The following is a 27,181-nucleotide window of genomic DNA, read 5'->3' as shown; positions in this document are numbered from 1 at the left end:
GTAAAAGAATACTTGAAAAAAATATTCTAGGATAAAAAGTAAAATACCTGATTTAAATCATTTGTGACTCTCAAGAAGAGGTAACACTATCACTTTCCCCTGCCACCCCAGCCTTGTCCTACCAGTGAATGGTACTAAAGGAAAGTTAAATTAATTTTTTTAATCAATTCCTTTTCAGTTACAGCTTGTTACAGTTCCTAATTTAAGAACTAAGCTATTAGTTGAAATGATCAACTAGGGAAAAGATACAAATTAATTTTATTATAACAAAAATGTCCTCAATTCTAGATCCAATGAAAGATACATTCTCTTCAGCATTCTCCTCTAACTCTCAAATTGAAGTAGACTGTAACTGCAGAACACAATATCAAAGGGAATAGTGTGACAACACTCTTACCAGAGACATAGATATGTTTTTCATGAACCTTAAAACTTTTACCTTCATGTTTCAAGCACAGTATGTAAAATACAAAAAGGACATGTCTTTAAGGATAACAGTGCTTGGCTGATGGTTCAGGTGTTATTTCAGTTCAGTGCTAACACTGCAACTCTTGCTCAATCTAATATATCCACTGGAATGAAAAGCTTTCCCAAGCCAATGATATATGCATTGTTTTCCAAAACTGGTATTTACAACAAGATATATGAGTCATTTCCCTCCCACTCAAAAAGAAAATTTAGCCCCTCTTCTTTAGATCACCTTATCTGTGGTCTGTGCAGACCACCCCTACCAGGTCTGTGCATTGCACCCTTCCAACAAACCTTTAGCTTTAGCAAGTGCAACAGCTTGTCACCATCTCTCACAGTGACTGTGCAACCCATGCACACTTTCTCAGATCAACTACAGTTTTAATAAATTGCTCATGGTAGAAGCAGTGGGAATGGTCCAAAGAAGAATTATTAAATCCCAGGGGACAGCTAAAGAAAATAAAGATTCTTTTTTCCTATTACCTAAAGCAGCAGTGAGATCTTCCACAAAACATAGTTTTAATAATTCAAGGTCTGAGCCATATTTAAAGAAATTCAAATGCATGAGCAATAATTGCTTGTGTGTAAGGTTATCAACTATGCCTGCTTAATAAACAACGATTATTTTATTGCAGAAAATTCTTTGAAGAGTTTTAAGAATGGATTAGCATGAATAAGCCAGAGAACCATTCCCCTGCACACACAGTAAGAAGGAAATAGGAGACATTGTGCCTCTAATTCCCTGAGCTGCTTACTAAAGAGCTGCTAAAATTGATCAAGGCACATATTTCATTGCTACTGCAGTATAGTTTCCAAAGTTGTTTTTTTAAAAAGAAATCTTTTTAAAATTCTTTCCCACTGTTTAAAAAAACAATGATAGCATTTAAAATAAAAACTGAAGCAAAAAAATCTGTTAAACACTCAAATTGACCTTAACAAGCTGAAGTTTTCCTCCCAGTAGTTATTCTACTAAATCAAAAAGACACAGTTTATTTAGGCCACGTCCTCTATGTCTTTTCAAGGAGAATGAAACACAAGTTAAAACATAGGAGTATCAAATACTACAAACTATTACTGACTACTCAAAGTGAGAAACTCTGTGGAGAGGTGAGTGTGTTTCTGCTTTTACCTTCCCAAGCTGCTAGGTGGAAGGATATGACTCTTGGAAGAAGTAAATTGAATTCTGCGTCATTTGACATAGTTTTATTCCACAGTGAATTTTTAACTTAAACTCCTATCTCCAAGCTGTATTTAAAACAAAAACACTGACATTTTTTCTGAAGACACGGTTGGATACAGTGCGTTCCTTTCTAAAATGTAAAGCCTTCAAATAGTTTTATCCCATTATTTGTCTCAATAACAAGCAAGCTTACCCTCAATTTCCTAACCGTGAATAGTCAGTTTCTACAACATTTACTTAACTATTTAAATATTTTGCATACTGACTGTGGCTTGATGCTTTGGTGATGAAGGTGAACACTCATTTTCAGGCAAATTGGCCTTAGAGGCAGTTGATGATTCCTGTAATATTCAAATAGGCAACATGAATTATTACCTTTCTTGCAAGCCTTCAATTTTTTTAACCCTAAAGATACTTTCTCTCTCTTTATGCACACTCACACATTGCCAAAACATGCTGGGTTTTTAAGCATTCAGAATAATCTCAGATATATTATAAACCTGCTTGCTAAACAGTTTCTAGACAATTTATGGACAACACTCAAACTGAGTTAATTAGCACATATACATTTGGAAAAAAATGTTAATATATATTGTATCATCTTAAATCAAAGCTTTCATCCTTATTAAGGGACAGATTTTTTTTATGACATAGATCTCAAATTATGAAGCAGATTTATAATGATTTAATACAGGGCAGCATATAATAAATGCCAAGATTTTAAAGAACAGATTATGCCTCTGTCTGGTTAATATATGTAAGATTAGTACAACAAATTGTTACACACATAGAAAAGGACATATTAGCTCTATTAATTTGTGAGTCATGATCATTAATTTCCTTATAATAAAATACTGAAAGTTTCTAAAGATTCAGGCTTTTATTTAAACTACACATTAGCTATGGACCAAAAGAAAGCACTACATTCCTGAAAGCTAGAAAAAATGTCCACATGGAACCAAAAAGGCATTTCCTTCAAAGTAACAATTGCTTTGCACAAATTCAGTTCTTGAAAATCTGATAAGAACTTCAAATAGAAGATAAATGTCACTTGTTCTCTGTTACTGTTAATACATATATCTTCTTCTCTCTCTTTAGTTCCCTTTATAGGTGTCTCAAATTTGGTTTGCTTTTGCTGCATTATATAACACTCTCCACACTCATCTTTAAAATTACCTTCTAAATCTACCTACAGAAACATCCCACTAGCTCTTTTAGAACCATAACAACTGACAACATTGGCAATCCTAAGTATGGCCATATTTTCCATGTTTTCAGGTGTCCTTAGGGAAAAAGAAAACTACCAAATTGGGGAAATCGGTGTCCATTCCAGGAGAGTATTTTTCTCTGCTTACCAACTTTCTTAGCTGATGGCTGCTTACAGCTAAATGCTACAGGCAATACACAGATAATAAATACATTTGATCTCACTAAATTCTTGTCAGCCACAGCATACTTTCACTCTGACACATTTCAAGCACTCTTTTGACTGGTCTATTTTCATAAATTTACATTGTGGATCTTTTCCCAGGAAAAACAAATAAGGAAAATAGAAAGGCAACTGCTATTAGTCTGGCTAGGTGCATCAACCCCAAGTTAGCTTTTTAGCCGATTCCTAGAGAAGCTGTTTTCCTTCTGTTTCATTCTGAGTTTGATATAGCTTCCACACACTAAGCAACTCTAGAACACGATATCCAGTATTTGTGGTCACAAAGTATTCCCTTTCCACATACTAACTTAAAGCAGAATAAATAACAATATGCCTGCCAGTGGTCATAAAACGAGTGCATCAATGCACTAAACAAATTTTATCTTTCCACAAAAAACTTGGTTTTTGATCCACTTGATATTTTTTATTTTCTCTGAGCATTAACATTATGCTTTATATGAACTATCTAGTCTCCTTACCATTTAAAAAAATGCATGCTGCCTGCATGTCTTGAAGCCTCAGTATTTGAACATTGAGTCTTGAAGAAAAAGTTAATAGCTCCAATTCAATGTTTCATAAGAACTTCTTCATTAAGCAGCACTACATAAAAGTCATCCCAAACAGAAGTCTTATGCCAAAAGATAATGGGTAAGTCTTTCTTCAAAAGCAAGGTCAAAACTTTAAGCTACATCCCACAGAACTGTTTATTGCCTATGAAGGGTAAACTTTACAAGAGACTAGAGGTGTCCACTCAGCTTCAATTTATCAGCACTCTGTCTAGGCTGTCTCATGCTGTGCCACAACACATTCGGTACAGCAAGATGCTAAGGAAGAGTAGGGAAAGGAAAGGAGCAGCAGAGGGACCTCAGAACCGCTTGAGCTTAACTAACACATACAGGTACAAAGTCTCCAGCTAAGCACGGTCCGCTGCCTCCTCAGTGCCACGCAGGATATATTCTAGACTGACAGCTCAAAAGCTTAAAATCAGACCAAATAAATCCTGTTGTGAGGAACTGAGTCGACTCATGACAATCCACTCTTCCATAACCCATTTCAACACGAAAGGTCATAAAAAGATGCCTGAAACAACCAGGTCAAGCAAATAACATTCTGGGCAGTAGATCCACTTTCATTAAAACTACTGTGTTTTTGTCCATTTAAGTTTGCCTTTGACATCTGCAATTACACAGGCCCACAGGCTTTTCTCCATACTCCCAAATCTTCATTCATTTCATTTTCCTGTCTTTGTTTAGAAAAAGGAAGTTTAGAATGCTGTTTCCTGATATCTCATTCTGAGTAGTTTGTGCTAAGATTTCAGCATTACAAAATACTTCAGCTTCCATGAATCTTGGGATGGACTGCTGTGAAGTTTCTGAAGCCAGCAAGTCACCACCCTTTTCAGCTCCTCCCTGCCCAGCTCACACCAACTGTCCTCACCCACGAGCAGTGTCCCAGCACAGCAGAAACAGCTGGGATGAAAAAAAAAAAGGAAAAAAAAAAATGAAACTAGCAAGAGACAGGCAGAATATGAGCAAGAGAGAGGCTCTGTCTCTTTCCTAGCCTAAACAGCATCTGTTACTGTACAGTCCAAAACAGGCTATCAAGAATATGCTCTGAGAATGGGCAAAAACTAGTTTTTGTTGTTACTGAATCACAGCTCTTTTCAGACTAAACAGCCAGCTCAGCTCTGCACAGGACCAAAGCCAAGCATTTCAGCAATTCCAGTGCTGTCCTTCAGTAACAATATTACCACCCTATTGTAACCACACACACAGCTTTTCCTCTTTCCTTGAGATGGTACAGTGGAGATCAACGGAACAGTCATTAAAGGGATAAATCCTTTATATAACACTTATTTACATCTTTAAGGTATAGATTTTTACATAAACAAGTGCAACTTCTATTTCAATTCTATGAATATTTCAATTATTTATCTTCAATCTTTCAGGTATATTCCTACTTGTCACTTCCAACAATTAAAACATTCAGGCATGAAATATCACTATATGTGAACCTCATTCATATCCATAGTTCTTCAATTCAAACCCTAATAACACTCCACAGCCTAAACTGCATCAGGACATTCTCAATAAGTAAAATAGCTGTTCAAAATGCCAAGCCCTGAACTAACACTGGTTGAAATAGTTCAAGGAAAACAAAAAATTAACTGCCAGTCACAAAGTAACAGTAAGGAAGATATTGAACAGTCCTTGGTTTCTCTGAATGTTACACACAATGACAGAACAGAACGTAAGAAAAATGAGGTTTCAGAAATGCATGCATACTCTTTTCTGTTAGATAAACACTTTACACAACAGAAGTAGTTGTTATTCCAATATGTAGTTTGAACTTGTTCCTACCTTATCGTTGGTGTCCAACACAATTGTGCTGTGTCTCCATTTTGTTAAAACTATTGGTTCTTGTAGCCTCCTGTCCAGACTCCTACTCTTTATTATATCTCTCTGCTGCTGTGGTGAAGCATTATACTAGAGAAGAGAAAAATCAAGCTATAAGTGGATTCTAATTCATGCTAACAAGACTCAGACATACCACTCATAGACCTTAACAGTACAAACTTTCACCCCCAGGTGTGACAATAGCAATCCGTTTATTTTGCATTTAGTCTTCAGAACCATCCTTTCAACTGTAGTCCTCTCTGCGGCAGTAACTAAGGCTTGTCTTTTGGGATAATATTCTCTGTTGACAGTGAGACATTTGATTTCTTGTGCAACAGCCTATCGTTGATTTTGCAATCAACCAGCGTACGAGAAGCACTGAGAAATTAGGATCAAAGATTTAAACATTCACTCTTCATATTGCCCTGACAATCTGACAGTGCTACATCACCTGTCCAACTCTTGTATAAGAAAATCTTATGATCCTGCAAGTAAGTTATTTAGATTGAGAGTTATGATTGCCTGGATACCATTCTATTTGACCTGAGGTTTGAGATGCCTAGGAGAGGAGACATAAAGGTGACGACTTGGTTCTTCAGAATAATCACATAAAAGTACTTTAAAGAGGGTTAGCTGGTGTGGAATGTGTGAAAATGCACCAAATGCACAGAATACAAACATTTTGCAGGAAGTCATTTTAAAACTCAGCAGAGCTGTAATAGCAAGGAGATAATGGATTTATGATACCATAGGTTTTCTAATGACTCAAGAGCATCCAAAAATGTATCGGCTGAGAAAACACAAAGGTCATGAGAAGGATCTAGCATTTAGTCACATCTCAGCATTGCAGTACACTTATTAGTAGCACTGCCATCACCATCAATGCTGAAGCAACATTAGAAACTATCATTAAAATATTCCATAATTTCAATAAAATTATTTAAATATTTCCAGAAATTTTCATCCTGAAAACACAAACAACAGACAACATCCATGTATGGGGTGTTTTGAGTCATTACAAATCTTGTTCTTTCTATCCAGCATTAAAAGACCAAAATCTACACATAGGAAGATGCATGAGGCAGCACTTGCAGTGTCATGTAAAGGACTAAAATCCACTGGGTAAGAATTAACAAATGAAAGTCAAGAGTCCTCTTTATTTAAAAAGGCCAAAGTAATAATAATCTTTGTAAGCACACTGAATTCTACAGTTCTGCTACTGATTCCAGCTGTAAGGTCAGAACCTCAGGTCTTCAAACACAGAACAATCTACACCTACACATACCAAGGAAGCACTGCAAGGTTTAACAAGTAACACAAATGCTAAAATTAGGCTAAATTGTGTAACACAGTTACATTTATTGCCCGAATAAAGAACCAGTAATATTACTGCCATGGCAGACACTATGTTTATATTAGCTTTGTATTTTACTATGAACAGACCTAATGCTCCAGTAAGTCAATAGATGTTTAAAAGGTAAATAATGTTAGTGTTCCATTCCATTATTTCAATATACACTTGAGTAGTAAAACACTCCCAGATGAATGGATTTTACAGTACCAAGAGTATAATTTGGTAGTTCATGTACAGACAGAAACATACCAGTCACTGAGAAATTCCCTTCTGAGACTGCACTGATTCTGTATCGGGTTCAGCACATTTACACTCAATTGCTTCCTTACAATGGTGTGGTTTAAGCAACTCTCAGTTTGTCCCCTTGTTAAAGCAAAAGCTGAATCATCATTCATGCTGCAAGGAATCCAATACTAGCTTACTTTCTCTTTATGGAAATGTCCATTCCACAGATACTCAAACTCAAACTGCAGCAGCAAGCTAAGCAATATGCAGCAAAACTGCCCACCCCTGTTAAAACCAAAATGTAATCAAGTTTCAACTAAACTACATCTAAATCCCAGAAGGTTGCCACAAACAACATTCCTTGTGGCAGTTCTAACACATTCAAGTGGGCAATTCAAATCTATTTCTTGCTATGAAACAGAACCATTTATTTCAGAAATACATTTACATTTCAGTGACACTGGTAAATACCATTTATAGAAATCCTCCATGAATCTTCCATGTGACTAACTCGAAGAAATTAAGTTTAAACACTCAAAGCCTTAAAGTAATTTCTCTTTAATTTAAGCCTATGCTAAGAGTTAGCATACGGGCACAAGCCTAATTAGAAGGTGCCTTTGGTACCATCACAAGTCATCAGGAGTTAACTTATCTAACAGACAACCATTCTTGGAGGAGAAAGGATGAGTAAAGTAATATCAAATTCTAGTTTTACAAAAAACACGTGTAACAAGAAAGCAATAGTATATGGAGCTCACTAACAAAGCACAGCTAATGACTCAGGAAAACTGCATCTTAGCAGCTTAGTTTGCACTTGGTGATACAAATAATTAGTAAACTGATAAGTCTTTAGAGAGAACATTTGACGTTTCTGCCTTATTTTCTCACAACAGCCAACTACTGGAGGGGGTTATTCATCACAAATAGCAGAACACACTACTAAGGAGGGAAAAATAAAATATTTATATATGTTTCTGGGATTAAGACAAGTCTCCATTTTTAAAATAAATGGATTGACCTGTGATCTCTAAGGACAATCAGTGAGATACAGACACTGCTTCACATCCAGGATTATTCGACTGAAGTAGCCATCCTCTACACATCAGGTAGCATCCACTGGCTAGAGAGAAGCTGCCAGCACTAGTAGCCTACCCAGGTTAGAAGAACTCACCCCTGCTACGCTTTGGTTTGACCTCATCCAATCTTCTTAGCTCCAAAAGCCTTGCAGAACAGTTTCGGGTCACATTCACTATTGACACTCTGTAGGACTGCTGCCTGTAGAGCTACTTCCTCTCCTACAGGTATTTATAACACTATTTCCCAATTTACCAACAACAAGCAACTAGGTTGAGCTCTCCTTCCCTCATGCAAAATCTTATTGTTACCTAACTCTAAGCAGGCTTTCTATGCCTATATCCTGGTGTAATCTTAAAGACAGACATCAGGCAATGGCCGTACATTGCAGTGAAACTGACCTATTCAAGACTACATATTGCCTGGTAGGATAATCTCTGCTACACCATGTGCCTTAACAGCATCTTCTTAGCATGTAATGTTATTGTCTTAATTCCGAAGCTTTTGAAAACATAGCACACAACTTCAAACACACACATCAGTGCTCCTTGAAAGTCTCCCACAAACTCAAATTTGTTCCACTACCTTTACCTCTCTGCCACATGACCTCAGTTTGTTCCCTATTTCATTGGGAGCATCTCCAACCAGGAAGGGAAGATGTGGGCTAGCTGTTCATACTCTGACTGCATACATCAAGTAACAAAGACTTCTTGTTAACAGCCCTTGCCATAACATAAGGATGCCACTGATGTAAGTTTAGGTTATTTTAATTTCTCGGTTTGTTCAATGCCTTCAATAGCTACTTAAAAGCCTTCTTTGCCTTGGTCTAAAATCTTCTAACCCCTCTCAACTGGCCAAGTGATTTATATTTCATTTTAAGCAGATACGTGGCATGGCTCAAGGCTTTGTCCTACCTAGCCTGATTGTGACTGAAATAAATATAACGTCTCTGAGTTATTTGCAGCACTTGTCCTCATTCTTATAGAAGTGACACAGATCTGTCAGCTTTAAGAAACAGAAAGAAGATTCTTCTTGGTTTAACAGCATCCCCAGATAGATGAAAGGAACTGGGTGAAAGATGAAAGGAGAAAAGAGTGGGAAGTAACATTGAAAGACCCCAAGTTAGGCATTTTACTTCCCATTCTTGCAATCAGAGTTCAAATCCAGCAGCATTTAAAAACATTACGATACCCTTTAGTACCTTATATACTTTACCATGTTATTTGCAGTTGTCCCAACAGACTGTCTGAAATTAATGTGGTGAGGTTTTTTAAAATTTAATGTTGCCTCAGAACAAAACCACACTTTCTTGCTACTAATGTTGCTGGCTTTGAATAACCGCTTTTGGTGCTGCAATAGATGTAACACTTCTGTTACATCTTTTGCTTTTCTTAGCAATTAAATCAATAATGCTTTTCTTAAAGATGAAAATTAGGTTTTTTAAAATTTATGTATATTTAGGCCTTTCATCTTCTTTCTTTCTTTCTCCAGGGAAAAAAATATTCTTCATTCTCTGCCATAGGATGTCAGCATGGCAGTAGCTGGAGGCACTGGCCACACTGAAGGAACAGAACCCATGCAGGAGACCACTGGACAAGGAGCTCTACCTCAAATTTACAAGTGACTGAAAGACCTCCTGTTAACTCATTTTGCTAACTTTGCTGCCTTGGACGTCTATCGCTTCACCTTCTAACCCTGAGGATCACTAAGACTGCTGACCTTTGAATAACAGCTCCATGTCTGCCCTGATTTACCACAGGTCCTGCTGCTTTCCCAAGCAAAAACTGGGGGCACTTTTCCCCTCATTCTCATCTTATTTGAGAGGAGGGAAGGCAGGGGGGAACCACCAAACACCAAGGTAAACGAAGAAATCCAAACCAGGCCTCTTGAGTATGAATAAACACATTAAACAGAAAGGAGAAAAAGATAAATCTGCCTTCTCATACTTACCTCAGGTTTGTGATATCACTTGCACTTTTGTCCTTAAAAACCACCTAGATCCTTATATCAGCTGAGTGTCTCAACTTCCACAAAGCAATCCCAAATCTTGTAACAAGAATTTGAAGATGACTCGCTATTTCTAACGACACTGTTTAGTGCCCTGAGCAGATACAAGTGCCAGCACATGCAGTATGTTACCTCAAAACAAGTGGCACAGCTTTGAACAAGACAAATTTACCATATGACATGCAGGTCCTATTTATATGTTCTCATCTATTTCCTTTCACCATTTGATTGCATGATACTTTCTTGATATTACCTACATTGTGTTTTACTGTCAGATAGTATGCTCTTTCTGACAGCATTCAGGTCTCCAGCAGGAAAATCATTCATCTGAGTATCAGAATTGATGTACCTGAGCTCATCCTCGACGTTGGCAGTGTATAGAGCATGAATTAAGAGACTGATTATTAAGACTGCCAAAAACAAAGCTCCTATATCTATCGCTTCCTCTGCAGACACAGAGAGGGGAATCACAGCATCTTAAGGGTTGGAAGGGACATCAAAAGATCATCTAGTCCAGCCCCCCTGCCAGAGCAGGGCCTCCTAGAGTACTGGAAGTGCAGCTGCAATACGACAGTTTGTAAATAAACCACCAAAACTATCAGTTCTCTCCAGAGGGTTATGTGTCTTTTATGCCCAAGTCTACTCTTGAATTAGGGAACTTAGTAAGAGAATGGCCAAGCATTGTGCTGTTATGGTGGGCATCAGCCTTGGAACACATTTTGAAAGTCTGAGACACCATTAATCTCTATTTTTTATTAGATTGCCCTTGGTCTCTTCTTTGAGCTACTTATTCAATATTTACTACACACTTTTCTGCATCATTTTGTCACTATGACAACTATCTTTTTTGAACTTTAGCCATTAGAGAGTTCTCTTTCTAGGCATCAATTTAACTTTTTCCTCCCTTAATATAGATTTCTCATTTGCTTAGAATATAAAACTTGTATTAGAAAACTATGTTTCTGGAATAGAGTTGTAGCCCTTCTCAGCACAATTTAGATACTATTCATTCACTACACAGGAAGAAAACGTATGTTATCATAGTGATCTACACAGGAATGAACTTCTATTTGCTCTTTTTTGGGGGAGATTTCTTTAATAATTGGCAAGAATCAACAACTGAATGCAGCAGAATGCATAGGCATGGGAGAAAACTCAAAGTCTTTTGTAAGACATAGTCCAAATTATGGTTAAAGATTATCACAGAATCATAGAATGGTAGGAGTTGGAAGGGGCATTTAGAGATCATCTAGTCCAACCTCCTTGCTAAAGCAGGTCCACCTAGATCAGGTCGCACATGAACTCATCCAGGTGGGTCTGGATGGCCCAAGGATAACCATCCAGGTGGGTATGGATGACCTCCAAGGAAGGAGATTCCATACCCTCCCTGGGCAGCCTGTGCCAGGGCTCTGTATTATCACACATTTTAAGGAATAATTCAGTGTGTTGTTCTCTTCCATTGCAAAAAGCTGGGTCACACTCATCGTGAGCCTTAATAAGACTTCTCAGTAGTTGTCAAAGCTACTCCATCGGAGACATCATGTTTAGCCACAGGCATTCAGCTATTCCTAGATGTTATTTAAATATACATGACTGGAGGGCTTTCTAAGAGACTGTCTAAAGTAATTTATTTTGTAACTGTTCTTCCTCCCCAACATACACCCTCACAGTTTTTAACACATATTCAAGAATACTAGAAGGGTTATTCCTGAGCATGTTCATGTTTAATGTTGTAACACTGAAGAATTTTAATGTTATGGTATTTGCTCAGTTAACATACTATTTCTAGAAACTTCTTGATGACTTTTAGTTTTAGTGGAAGTCCAAACTATTAAGAACCATCTAACAAAAGGATTCTCATTTTTTACTGGTTTAACAGCACTACATAACTTCATTTCACAACAAATTTCAGAATGTAATCATCGAACTAAATGCACTCAGAAAAACCTAACCAAGAGCAGGGTTTTTTATGTAGTACATTTTCATTTAAGCTACAGTTACAATGTTGAAGTCTTTCTACATTTTTCTCTCACTGCTCTTGAGAGTTCTCAATATAATATTAACTCTTTCTCCAAAGCAGTTCTACAGTCTATGTTGTCAATTTTTCCTAAGCACTTCTGAAACAAGCCTCAGCAAGACTGAGGGACTCATCTTCAACCATGCTTCCATTACCCACAAGTTAACACCTCTGCAGTTCATTCTTCAGATACATAATGACACAGGTTAAATATTCCAGCAAAAGATTTAGCTAATCTATTGCACAACATTTAAAGTCAAAAGCTAAAGATTCCTGGAAATACACAGGCTTTTAGATAGTCAATCCAAGAGTCAAACTGTTCATTTACTTTTGTTAACCTTACATTTGCTGCCACCAAAGATATACTAGTTTCGAGAAGGAATCAAACAGTACATTCTACCAAAATGGCTCATGAGTCATAGTTTACAAGGAAAACTTGTAACAGCAATATATGATGATTTTCATCCAAACAAGAACTAAAGCATATCAGATGACACTCTGAAATGGAGGCTATGTTTCATTTTGTAGGTGGCTATTAAAACAACAGAGTGTGGAGGTTTGTTTAGAATCACTAGAATACCACGCACTAACACACAAATACTAGACTCTATCCCTTTATGCTAATATGCCTCAGGTAACAGTTTTGGATTATCTTTGTGACTTACTGTAGTTGGATTAAAGCCAATTAATTTAATTTGTTATTTAGTTCAAATCCAAACCCCATCTGTTTTGATGGAAAGCAACTTCTTCAAAGTCAATGCTTACTACATCACAGAAGTGAGAATAAAGTATTCAAAACATTATTGTTCCCCAAAATTAACTTCAGTTATACATACTGAACTAACAACTGCTTCTGGAAAACTTGGTCTAGGAGATTTTCAGACTTCTAATTAATCTAATAGCTAATTAATAGCTAAGCAGCTTTTAAAAACACTAGTTACAGATTATTAACGCTAGGTTTATGTATGTTACAAAATGTAAGTTAACAACACAGAATTCATAAAGCTAAATCAACTCTTCAGTGACTCAGATACAAATTCTTCTACTGACATTAACAAAGTGGTCTAGTATGCAGCTTCATTCACAAATTTCAATGTAAATATTTTCTCAGAAGTATTACCAAAGCACTATTCAGGTTGCTCCTTTCTAACTGGAATTGACTTATGACACAATTTTTGGGACTGACAAAACAGTAACTGAGAAACAGACGCTTTCATATACTCAAGGCACACAATTCTGTGTAGGATTTTCTTTTTTTATGGTCACCTTCCTACATAGGATTGAACAAATGCCCTAACTGAAGACATAAGGAACGACATCATTATGACAAATGTCCTACAGTTTTCCAAAGTGAAAATGATAATGAAACAGTTTTAGGCCTATCCTCAGACTACCTAGTGTCCCTAGCTCCATCACCTTCCTATAAATTCCTATTTTCGTTACAAAATTATTAAACACCAGAACACACTTCCAGTGAAACTATCATCTTCAAACATATCACAAAATTCTGCTAAAACTTTTGGGTTTTAACACCTATCTGTACAGGCATTTTGGAGGGTACTAAAAACAGACTGCAGTTTCTCAAGATCAGTTTGTAGCAAAAAAAACGTCTTTCTTCCTATAGAGGTTTTCTTTATCATGGAAAAAAACACAGATATTATTCTGCAGCCTTGCATGAAAAGCTCAGTTCAGTAAAGATACAAGACCTTCAATTACATAAATACATATTTTATGTCCTTCAGTACTTTTTCTCTTCACAAACAGAAATTCCACAAAAAATGGAAAAAGTAAGTGCAATATATTAAAACCTCTTATTGTGAATAACTCTCATTAAAGGCCCCACAGAACATTTACTAAAGGAGAGGAAAGCCCCAAGGTCTAAGTTTCTTTTTTAGGTAGCTCACCTTGGGTAACTCCCATTCTGATCGGGAACCATCAGCACTGTAGTAGTATGGTCTGCCCTGTTCATCGGCGTGTTTTATCCACTGTAGAAAGAAATGTGATGACAGGAAATGCAATCAGAATGACAGTCAAAGCATAGTAAACCTCTGATACTTGGGATTTAAAATTAATTTTTAACATAGTGTCAACCACTTCAGCAGTGTCTAGGGCACAGCCTCCATTAACCAACCAAGGTTAGCTTGCCACGAGAGCAACACAGTTTGCAGGTTCCCAAATTTGGTTTAGTAATAATCTTTCCTTCTGTAATTCCTCAGAAAATAGTCCTGCAATATCATACAAGAGATAGTACTACATGGATATTTTAGAAGATGGTATATCTCACTCTTATCAATGTTACAGCATCAGTTTAAGGAAGTGTTATCTTTGTAACAGTTTCGTACATAAAATTACAGAATTAGAAGCAGCTCAACCAGCAACTCCTGATAATTTAAGAGATAATTGCACATGTCAAACAACTCAATTTTTAAAACATCAACAGAAACATGAGATGCAGTTCCTAAAGACATTATGAAGGAAAGTTAATTGCTGTAATGTCTATAAACAACCCCTGCAATCAAAGAGGTAAAACTAGGACAACTGTGACTAGTTATGCAGAAAAGAAAAAATTGTCATGAGCAAAAGCCTACAAGAAGATCAGACAAAAACATGCACGGAAACAACCAAAGCAAGGCTCTTGGGTCAAGTAGGTTTCACAAGATTGCCTTTCAATACATTGTTTGTGACGGGATAAAAAACGTGTTTGTTTAAAACAAAGTTTGTCTCCTTGCCAAAACATAGGTATGTGCTCTACAGATGTTTAACAGAACTAGATTAAGCAGAATAAAATTCCAAAACTGAGATAAAACTCAATTATTTAAAAACTTCTTTAAAATAAAAAACTTGCATGCAACCTGTATGCAACTGGAGAAGGTGCAGTGTCATAACACAATGAACAAACTACTGTTTCAATGAACATTTTTTGAAGTTATAAAAGACAAAACACAAGATCAGTGAACAATGGGCTGCTTTACAAATGTAAACAAATATGGTCATTTTCCCTACATGGGAATTTTGTTTATGATGTGCCCAGAATCCCAGTGAATTGTCAGTAGCAAAAAGACAATTATAACAGAACATTAAGTCTGATGGTATGGCTGTATGAAACAGTTTATCTACATCTGAAAGCAGTACTGAAAATCCATAGTGAAGGATGAAACTGATGAAGCAGTACTATTTTCAGTTCAAAACCATCCCAATTGGAAGAACAGCTCTTAAAAGACAGTTAGAAAAACATATTGGTATGAAGTTCATTCCTAAAAGCATAATGAAGTGGATGAGGGAAGATAGGAATTTTAAAAATTGTACATTATATGCCCATTTAATATAATCTGATACCCAACTGGAAATACATAACCTTTTTCTAAACAGTAAAGAGCTTTTTTTTAAGTGCTTTCAGTTGCTAAAGTTTTGTGCATATTTAAGAAACAAAAGGATATAAGACAGGGGTACGCTTTTCACTTTGAGAAACAAAATCTGCATTTCTAACGGTGAATTGGTGGAAAAGATTTAGAACATATGATGAGAAGAAGGAAAAAGTACCTTTTCATTAGTATAGTCATTGGTATATAAGGTTTGACCATGTTCATCCAACTCTTCTGACCAACCCTTTGGAGGAGAACCATACTGACTATCTGACTGGCTGTAACAAGAACTGTGGTCGTTTTCTTCTGATGAAAGATGCTACAAGTAGTCAGAAACATACAAGGCAGTTTTGAGAATGAAAGTGCTTTAAAAATCTGAAAGATCAAAGATTATTTGACTGGAAATGGAGAGTAATAAATTCAAGGAGTTCACATTTTTATGTCTTACACATCAGAGATGAGATGCGTGTTTACAGTACAGAAATATTTGGCAATTGCTAGACCACTCAAAGTACTGTATCATTATAAAACAGCTGTTCTGAAAATATTTTTTTTAAATTCAGTAATTTTTAAATACAGTACAATTGTACTATACCAGATTTCACCTACTCAGATTTAAAGTCTCTCTTTTTTTGCCACTCTAAATTTTATTCCCACAAATTTACGTTACTGAATGATGAAGAGAGTTAGCTTTAGTAATCTGTATTGCCACCAAAAACAACTTAGGAGATCTGGTACCTTGGCTTTCTGGCCACATCCCAATTTGATCCCTAAATCCTTTCCTTCCCTTCCCCAAATAGTATCTAGATACACAACAATCATTCAGAACAACCTGAAACTCCAGAGACACTTTTGCAGGTCTCAACACTTTACAGTACTTGTGCAACTGATCCTAAAATAGTAGGAATCTCCATTCTTCTCTTTCCAACTCTGATGCGTGTGACAATAAGCAATGCAAAAGCAAGGTTTTCAACTAGGCATAGCCAGTTGAGGTGAGAGATTATTTTCTGAAGGTAGAAGTGAATTTCAGTGTAAGTAACAAGCTTGACACATAAAGTAAAAAAATGATTTTGCACATAGACAATTTCTGTTCCCTCATACACTATGCTCATCTCCTCGCTAACATAGTGAAGTATTATTCCAAGCACCTATTGTGTGCACTGGAAAATAAAGTCTCCTGTATTCACCTCCTGCAACAATATCTCTATGCCAGAGTCTCCTGAGGAATTCCATGCAGATTTCCTTTCACACTATCTTGGATCCTTGGCTAGGGAGAGGCATAAACACATCCTGCTACTCAGAAATTATGATAGTTAAATATTAACTAAGGTTCAATAACACAAGTACAAGAGTTTTGAGGAAAGATACAAAGCAGGAGGAAGGCAGAATTTCACATTAGAAAAAAAAAAAAAGTCTTGTGAAAAAAACAACATCTTAAATCCTAAAACATCCAGGTATCAGAAACTCATAAGTTTTTACAATCTCGGTGTTACCTTTCTGAGTATGCTGTCACTTGTGTGACAATTCCCCTATGCTGTCACAAGCCACATTACCAAGGCACAGCACCATCAGAAATTTTCAGGTCATTAATATAGTAACATGAAAAAAACCTAAGTATTCTCTACAGTCTATAGAATGTGAGCATATAAATTATAGATTAAAGAATGCTACCTCTCTCGGCACATGAGGTAACATCAAGTGCCAACTTCTAATCACGAGGGCAAAAAAAAGTCTTCAGTCTCATTTTTACTCTTGAAGAATTAAATCTAAGGAGCTGGTAAGAGTGCTATTGGATGCACTTGAACTACTTTTTTGTAAGAGATATATTTCATACATGTTTAAGTTTACACTAGGTTTTAATGGTTAAATAGTAAGTGCATTGACATATGTTCAAAGTAGTAGACTGGGTATCTATTATTATCAGTAATTATGACAAATGCATCTGCATTTGCCTCTTCCAAGAAACTCCTGACGCTGAGAAAACACTGTACATACAAAACTAAACAGAAGACTTGAAAATTAAAATTCTCTAAGAAAAGTACTGTTGTTCAGTAAGAATGACTGTTAATGTGTCTACCTGTACAGTGCCCATACAGTCATAGTCTTAATGCATCATGTCTTAATCTCCTGTACCTTTGCAGACCCGAACTTGGAAACAAAATTCCTGAGTTTTTACAAAGTTTACTAAGCCAAGGCATTCCTAGTCCTTCAGCTAGTGGAGGGATTGCTAAAGCTGCATCAACAGAGCTTAGACAATGCCGGCCAAAACACATTAAGTAATTTTTAGTCTAATATTGAGAACATGTGAAAGTTAACTATCTGATTTTTATGTGTTGTCCATGCTTTCCTTCAGAGTCCCATCCTGTTTATACAATACTACATTTAAATAAAGTCGTCTTAAGAAGACAGTTTCCCAACCTCACACTTCATAAGAGCTTTGCTGTGACACTAAAGGCAATCACAGAAAAGGTGCCCCATATCATCATTTCTATGTGTTGCTTAGCTTTTTTCCATGTCCTTGCGGGCAGACATCAGTTCATCACCATGCATTTAATTAAAGAAGGAGTGGTTACAGTCTCTCATCACTTAAACAGTCTAGTTTTGAAAGTTACTACAACTTCTACAAATCAAAATAAGGAAAAAAAATTAAAAACGTAGGCTTCCTTTATTGCCTTTTGTGTATTTTGAAACATCTTGGTCACGTGTTTTAAATGTAGGTTTGAATTTAAACAAAAGCCTGTTGCTTTTCTACAGCTTGTTAGTTAATTTGTTGGTGTTCTCCTAGCTAGGCACTAGAGGTTTGCCTTTCTCTGATATGGTGACATCTCATTCCTTTTACAGTCTACCTTAATTAATCACTTCACTATCTAACAAATTTCTCCCAGTTACTCCTAAGCACTTCTTCCCCAAATACATAAGACAAATCACTACCTCTGATAAATTCTACCTGTAATTCAAACACCTTATACATTTTCTAAAGGCCTCATGAACGTGGCTTCATTGTTCCTTCCACTCCACTCACTGCTATAACCTGCAACTGTGCTTTTTGTGCCAAATCTGCCACTAAATTTCTTTGACAACTAACAGACAATTTTGCCCCTTCTTAGTTACCCAATAAAATTCAATTTACTAATCACAAAATTCTAAGACCAATTCAAAGCTATTTCACTGGACCAGATGATCTCTAAAGGTCCCTTCCAACCCCTACCATTTTATGATTCTATGTTCTAGTATTAGACATATATTAGAATGTATGATCATTCACAGTTCTCATTTCAACATTTTGCTACCTAGTTTCTGTCATTTTGCTACCTAATACAATACGAGGTCCTCTGAAGACAAGTCAGGAGACACACATTTAACCTTCTTGCCTATGCTCTTTTATTACTAAATCAGAAGGAAATGAGCATAACTCAGACTAGTAGGTAAAGCCAAGTGAACTTCATTATAATAAATTAAATCTGCTTTTAGTAATCATTAAGACATATTTGCTCTTAGTCTTCACAATCAGATCAAATTCAGTATGTCCTACATTTCACTGTAGCTTAGGCTCAGATCTCAACCTTTAAGTATTTTGATTTATGTACTCCAAGGTCTTAAAAAAAAGGACGAACACAAACAGTGGAGCATGAAGTACATTTCCAAATGCAAACCAGAAAAGGATAATAAAAAACCGCTCACAACGGAGCTTCAGAATCAACATATGACTGCTGAGAAGTAAATTGCTAAGACCTTGCAACACATATCTCCCTGGACTCATACTCTGATAACCCCATCAGAGAGGACACAAATTACTTAAGGAACTTGTGCAACTGGAAATATAAACTTATGTCTAGTTAAAAATTTATCAGAACATACAACATCCATTGGTCCTAAAAGACTGAAAAGCTGACACATATAACTATCTGAAGGCAAACTTGTGACCCCTCAAATCAATCACAAATAAGCAGATGAACTGAGATCAATTAAGTTATGGGCAATATTTTTTTTTTAATCAAGCTTCCTGAATGTGCAACCATGTGGTGAAGTCATGGTACAGAGATATGAGCAAGAGTCAGCAGGATCATTTGCAGGTAGGGAGAGAGAAATAATTATTCAAAGTCCTTCCACAAAAGAAGGAACAATGCTAACAACAGAAAGCCAAGTATGCCTACTACAAGTAGAGCTGCTATTTATAAATATCTAAAGGGTGAGTGTCAGGAGGTTAGGGCATCCCTTTTTTCTATAGTAGCTAGCAACAGGACAAGTGGTAATGGGATGAAGCTGGAACACAAAGTTCCACTTAAACATAAGAAAAAACTATTTCACCGTGAGGGAGCCCTGCCCAGAGGTGCTGTGGAGTCTCCTTTCTTGGAAGTCTTCAAGACCCACCTGGACATGTTCCTATGCGACCTGATCTAAGTGAACCTGCTTCTACAGTGGGGTTGGACTAGATGATCTCTAAAGGTCCCTTCCAACCCCTACCATCCTATGATTCTATGATTCTATTTAGACTAAAAACAAGTATTATACAGCTAAAGAATAGACAGTGAAAAATTAACAGGCCATTGTCAACAGTGTACACAAACATTTTACCAGTTTACCTGTTGCTGCCACTAGCCTGTAAGCAAGAAAATTTAGCTGTTAATTGGTTGTGGATGTCATGGCTGCTACAACGGCCACTGCCAAAGGCTATGAATAGGCCCCTTTCTCCTTCCTCTGCCGTTTCTGGCACTGCCTCCCCAGAGGCAGAGTTCCACAACAGAGCTTCCAGCAATGAAAAATTTTTTAGCAGTCCACAATTACATTTCAAAACTAAACACTGTAATAGGCTCAAGAGGAAATCCACCTAAAATATATCTCTTTGAAAAAGAGTATATAAAAATGAAATGGAGATTTATTGAATAATGTTTGCTTTTTCTTTCGATTGGGAAACTGATTAACCTAAGTACTGATGAACATCAGAATCGTATTGTATGCATATTTAAATAGTAATACCCACCTCCCATACACGACTGTCTGACTCTTCCGAGTAACTAGCAGCACAGAATATACGTTCACCTGAATATTAGCACAAATCATCTTTTAACATAAATAACTTCATGGTAACCTTCAACTCTCTTAGCAAGGTCTCGGGCAAAGCTTTGCTAAAAGGTTTTGCAAAAGGAAAATGCCTACATAATGAAAGAAAATATTTCCATTGGTATATCTAAAGGATATGTTTATGGCCTGAATGTAATCTAGTTAAAAGCTCCTACAGCTAATTGCCAAAAGCTGGGGTGGACTTCCTCCCCTCAATAGCATTTGCTACTCTTGGACCTAGATCCAGCACAGAATGAAGAAAAGCATTTTCTCAAAGTTAAGATAATTTGAAAACAAAACATCACCCCATTAAACTGCTCTTTCTAGTAGATTTTTCTACAGATATCCATGGCAGAAATCATGGACAAGTGTGTAAATTCAAATCTCTTAAGCAAATGGTTAAATAAAATGCTGCAACAAGTTAACTAGCTAAATTTGCTTTTTATAGGCATATTATTCTACCTCTTTAAGAACTCACTAATTAAATAAAATTCAAGTTTGAAGTTACATATGCTCATTTTTTTAAAAAGTATTTTAAAAGCATCATAAAATAAAATCATTAAATTATTAATTATTAATAATGTGTATGATTAAGCATGAAAATTAAAAAATCAATGTGCTTTATTTTTACAGAAGATTCAATTGTGTCAATATTTTTAATGCAGGTAGAAAATACTGGGGAACTCCATTAAGTCTGGTTTTGACTCTAGAACTCTGGAGCTCTCTACATCCATCCTAATCTCCAATTGCATCCTAGATCTTCTCTATAAAGTTTCTCTATAAGAAAAACACCTCATGTTTAAACTTACTGCCACATAACTCCCTTGTCTTTTTCAACATGTACCCACAAATCGTGCTTCTGGAATCACACTTCCCTTCCCTTTCCCCCCAAAATGCACTAAACATAGTAGGCAAAAAGAACACACTCCATGTCAGAGAAGTTACAATGATTGTCTTGTTCTATTGTCGTCTATAGTCCTATCACTTTCAGAATATCTTAGTTTTCCTTTACCTTTATAAGAAAAGCTGCAATATCTGCTAAGGGATGGGAAAGCATTTTTTACAACTTACACTCTCCCACACAGTTGTACACAAATGTGATTGAAGAGCTAAACTCTTTACTACTTCACAGCAAGACACATAACCAAAACACAAATGAAGACTCCTTGAAACCTCAAAACTCGGTGATGTCAAATTCCATAGCACAACAGCATTCACATGCATTACAGTCCCATTGCTTGTGACCTCAGAAGGAACTACCTCATGATCTGCATGGCTCTGGGAATCCCCTTTATTAATGCTTGCATCTCGGGCCCAACGTGGAGGTTTCCAGGTTCGTTCCTGTGATCCTCTGTTGTAGTAATAACAGCGTCCTGTCGTATCTTTATGGGTTTCCCATTCCCCATTTATTTGGACTGGAGCACTTGTAGGCAGTGGTGGAAGTGCAGACTGAGATATTTTCAGTTCTTGTAAATTAGCATAAACTGGTGAATCAGGCCTCCCTTGGCTTGGTGGAGTAGTTGGCTATTGAGAGAAGAAATGTATCGTTAAAGAGCAAATGAATTTCAGAATGCTCCCTTACAAATCAGAAAAGATTACAGTAGTAAAACAAACCAACAAACTCCCTTTTTTGTTAAGTACAAAAGCACAAAGGACAGCCACAAGATGCTGGGGCGTGAAAACATGAAATTGTTAACTATAAGGTAGATATCGCAAGCTCTATTTAATATTGATGCAATTTTTTCTGCACTTTTCCAGATGACAGCTGAAAATTACGTCTTATAGTGTATTTGAAATACACTGGAATCATTGTCAAAATAATTATAGGCTCGCCTTGTTGAAAAACTTCAGCTTTACAGTTCAAACATTGCTTAGGAACTGTAAGTGATGTGATCTTGTTCAAGGCACAACTTAGCATTTCCGAGATGCCACTTCTTAGGCAAAGATGATTCCCCATCCTTTCTCCTTCATTGCTAATATAGGTGATGGTGAATATAAAGCACCACTTCCATCTTCCCAGTAAGATCTAGATCATTCAGTTGGAAAGACGAGCACACCGTTGTGACTAATACTCTGGAAAACACCTGGACAGTTTACCTGGATGCCTTCCTAAACAGATGCTTATTTAAAAACACATTAGGCAATATCCCCAAATATTCCAATCACTGCTCTCTTCTGTAGAAATTCAGTGAATATTCTTATCCATCAAATTTTATTCATATACATGCAAACAAGTACAGCAACAAATATCTACAAGAAAATGGAACACCAATGATGGTTTCTCATTAATAAATAGCTTGCCGACATAAAAGCCAGCAGAAAGCACAGTTAAAAGTCCATGACACTGACTGAAACCATGAGTACTTTCAAATAAGCCACTAGAGTGTTTAGGAGAGAAATACACTTTCTGTTGTTCAATTTTTAAAGCATATTACAATTATGTGAAATGCACCACGCAGAATAAAAGAGCATGTGTTTGCACAAGAGCTGTGATTACAAGACTGTGAAAGCATCTTGCTATTAAACCAAATTGAATAGCTTCCTGGCAATGCACTGCCATCTCTGTATTTTAGGGCACATTATTTAGTCACTCTAAAGGAAGGAATTATATCACTTATACCATCCCTTCCCCCTGCTTGCTTTTGATTCATCAGCTTTGCTGCAGGCAAGTGCCTGTGTCCTCTAGCTGCATCTTTCACAGGGAAAAAAAAAGCATTACATAAAAGATCTTTTATAATGTACTTTTAAACATTAAAATCATAAACTGCTAATCTAGGCCACATCTAATCATAAATTATTGGGGTTTGCTCAGGCAAGACAGCGTATCATACCACACAATCAGATATAAATTGATTGCACCATAGCTAGAACCAAATATGGGCAACTTCCACAACCAAAAGGGGAAACAGCTAGAGAGGAACTTAATGAAATTAAAACAGGCATGGACTTGTTTTGTGTGCCTTTAAAAGAGAAAACAGAGCTTACTAGATATAGCAAGTACAGTAAGGCAAACCACGAGAGGAGAAGGGAAAAAAAAATTGCAGCACTGGCAAAACCAGAGTCCAAACTAATTCATATCCTCCTCCAACTAATTCAAAGGAGAAAAAAAAAAACTGATGAACAATAAAAGACTACTTTTCTGCTACCCAGGTCTCCTCACCCCCTCATGCCCCTGCCTTTTTTTCTTTTGAGGAGAGTAGAATGGATGCCTTTGGTAGATTTGCTCTTGAAAGCACTAACAGCATAAAGAACACTACTATGAACAAAGTATCACCCTACTGTCTGCAGGGATGAACCTCAATTCCCAGGGATGCTGGGAGACAAAATGGTCTCCTCATTCAAGAGCACAGTTTCTGCATTCATTTCCCAAACAGCCTGCAAAGCTGCATTTCCTATGTAAATCATCCTGCCATTAAAACACTAGGCTTTTCATGTAGAGCAACAACATACACCTGCATCAGGGAACACATAAACCTTCAGGTTCTTCCTCTATTTCAAGGAAATGGCAGAAGTAGCACCATCCAACACTCTGGTTGCTGTGGCAGGAGGCCAGTGGCTTGCACAACACTTGCATCCTCTTAAAATTGCTCTTCCACACAAAACAGTGAGAAGGCTTTGCAGTCTGTCCTGCATTTGCCAGTTGCTTTCTTAATCAAGACAAGGAAATGCAACTACTAAAAGAAGAGTTCTGTGTACTAATAGTGTTTTCCAACAAGAAAGTCTATGACACAGAATGCTTGATGTAGTTTTTAGAACAAACACCACATAGGAATATGGCTCAGAGGTTCATGCTGAGGCTTTCAATGGTTTCAGCATTATAACCAGAACAACTCCACATGAAGCTGCAGGAGATGTAGGTGCTAAGCCAATACTGGCAATTCACAGACAGCTTAGATATGCTCAGACAGCATGTTAGTGACATGTAAAACAATAACATTATATGAAAATGCAATGAGTTTTCTTCTGAATGCTGCTTCCAACCTCAATATATAATTTTCTGTTTTTTAAAGGAACACCAGAACTCTTGTTCAGAACAACACCCATGACAGCTAACTGCCCTGCCAACCAGACTTCCAGCTATATTTGCTCCCTGTTGCGCTCTCTTCCAACAGATTTTTTTGGTGATATTTTTGAAAGGTACTGGTAAGTTACTGCTTTCAGCAAAGCACGAAAAAATGCAAAGCCATCAATCTACATGCAACACATAGCTTAGCTCATACGTTCATCTTTGAGGGATACAGCTTTCTTATCAGGAATTATTTTAAATAACCATGTAGCATACAATAATACTTCCTCATACCTCGAGCCACGCAATGAGGTATGTTGTTGTGTCTACAATAATGCTCAGTTCAGCAGCACCCAACCTTATCGAGGATAATTTGGTGAAGAATCTCTCATCTACTGGTGAGAAAAAACAGCTTTTAGAAAGCTCAGAGTCTCCTAAAATTAACTTTAGTGTACTTTCTACATCGATATTGGTAGGAATGTCAGCCTTTTCTCCTCCCAACGGGAAGGAGAGTCCTTCAGAGGCAGATCCCACTAGATGTCCCTGTAGAGCTCCTGGGCCCTGCATCACCTCTCTCTCCCCCCTTTCATTTCAGACGACTGTTTTAAGATCAAGACTGTGTTCTGCAAAAACCTTTAGTATATTAGCTCCAAGCCAAAAAGCATACTAATTTAACTCTATTCTTTTCATTTACCAAATTAATTACACATTACCAATGTATAAATCCAAATAGAGGATCACCTAGATCAAAATAGTTTCTGACCACTTACATCTATGACAGATATAAGTTAAAGAAAACTTAAATATATGCTAAACACTAAATAGCTCTGTATGTGCATGAAGACTGTCAGCTAGAACATCACTCCCTGAGCTTAATTTTTGCACTATCAAACTCTAAATACTCATAAACATGGAATTAAATCTACCAAAAAGAGACTCCTTGTCTTTTCACTATCAGAATCACAAGAACGTGTCCTTCAACATGCCCATGCACGCACACAGAAAATGCCTTATATTCAAAACATTGCAACATTCATTTGCTATTTGATACGGATTTCAGTCTTTTTCATGTTGCTTTCTCTTGCTACGAACAGTGAAGGACTCTTGCTAGAAAAATGATTAAAAAATAGAAGTTATAAAATCAAATTAGAAAGCAGAAATACTTCCATGCTGTTCCAACCTAATGAGCTGTACAATTTAAGTACTACAATGTTATAAGGACCTCTCCCCTCTGCTCAGTAATGCTCAATATTTTAATACTTTAGAAAGTTGCCATTTTAAAGTCCACAAGAAATCTCACAGAAAGTCTGCTAGCACTAAATCCTTATAAATTGATAAGGAAGAGAGTTTCATGCTGTCAGGACAAAGTTTCCAGGATAAATACACAACATTCTTCAAATAGGGACTGTACACAGAGCTTTTTCAGAAGTCATTCTGAAGTAGGAAACAGATATGTGCCTTTAAACAACCTGTTAATCATTCATGAATGAACAGTCAACATTTTCAACAAAGGCTGTAGATATGTTATCAGGCCTCTGAACACTTGAGCTCTGCAATGAAAAGCAAACTGACTATACTATACTTCACAAGGTACTTTTCATTACCAAAACGCGTATCAGCTTCTCAGAGGATACCTGAAATTTTTATGTTACTTTATACAGATGGCTTTTTTCAGACAGCAATATTTGTTTAATCATTCAAAATTAAAGCAAACTTCAAACAAGGTTCCATGCTCTCCAATAGGGTAAGGCTGCAGTTCTGGGAGAAACAAGGACTACAGATCTCTTCCTTTATCCACCACCTAATTTCATGCAGTGAGAACATACTGCATTGAGGATGCTAGCAATTAAAAGAACGAAACCAAAGTTTTCTTAAAACTGGCAGCTACTTTTCTTCTTTTCCAGCAATTAAATCAAAAACAAAAACTTCTAGAACATAACAAATCCATAAAGAATGACTGCAATAAAAGCCTGCAAAACATGACCTACCACCCATGATTTTTCCCTCCCTTACAAATAAACTACTTCAGTTGTCATGTCTCTGTTTGCAGCTTTCCTTAGTGTTATGAAGTTAAAAGCTTGTATCAGTAGCAGCATTGGGATTGCTGAAACCACCTGCTAAAATTGGTTTAAAAAAAAAAAAATCTCAGTTTTCTATGAAGTAACAAGAAACACATTATCTATACTCAAGCAAAAGAACAGCATTACACTGAAGGAAAATGGGGGAATACTGTATCTTCACAGCAGCAAGCCAAAGTAAGGAGAATAGGCACATCCCACAGCATCCCGAGACAGGACATGAAGCATCCCAGTTCCCTCAACAACCAAGCTTCTTGCCAAGGAATTGCCACTGTCCTTTTAGGAAGGCCTGGGACTTCAATACCAGCTTTATTCAACAGGAATGATAGAAAAGAAATCTCAAAAACTCCACAGTTTCATTTTCATGAAGTGACAGCTTCAATTGGAATAATTAGCTCATCTTCTCCTTCCTCTTTCTGTTTGTTCTTGGCTCATGTTTCTACTAACGTGTTCTGGACACTGCTTACTTTCTAACATATTTGTGCATATTTAAAACTTACTGTAAAACCCAAAAATCAGCAGGT

The 27,181-nt window shown here is 36.7% G+C and overlaps 1 protein-coding gene across 8 annotated transcripts in view; it reads right to left on the bottom strand.

Annotated features, from left to right (window-relative positions):
• Positions 1–27,181, bottom strand: part of ARHGAP12 (Rho GTPase activating protein 12) — a 78,060-nt gene that overhangs the window by 22,234 nt on the left and 28,645 nt on the right. For 4 of the 8 annotated variants that reach the window (XM_061996605.1, XM_061996608.1, XM_061996607.1 and 1 more), the window contains exons 3-7: positions 21,834–22,097; positions 15,691–15,831; positions 14,055–14,135; positions 5,438–5,563; positions 1,915–1,989 (exon numbers count right to left, since the gene is read on the bottom strand). In XM_061996605.1, the coding sequence (XP_061852589.1) occupies positions 1,915–1,989; positions 5,438–5,563; positions 14,055–14,135; positions 15,691–15,831; positions 21,834–22,097 (687 nt within the window). The remainder of the gene's footprint in view (positions 1–1,914; positions 1,990–5,437; positions 5,564–14,054; positions 14,136–15,690; positions 15,832–21,833; positions 22,098–27,181) is intronic. The other 4 variants (XM_061996609.1, XM_061996610.1, XM_061996611.1 and 1 more) reach the window with 3 other exon arrangements.

Source organism: Colius striatus, chromosome 5 (assembly GCF_028858725.1).
Source record: "Colius striatus isolate bColStr4 chromosome 5, bColStr4.1.hap1, whole genome shotgun sequence".
In the NCBI taxonomy this organism is placed as follows: domain Eukaryota; kingdom Metazoa; phylum Chordata; class Aves; order Coliiformes; family Coliidae; genus Colius; species Colius striatus.
The sequence above is the reverse complement of the archived record's forward strand: the minus strand, read 5'-3'. Positions and strand labels throughout refer to the sequence as shown.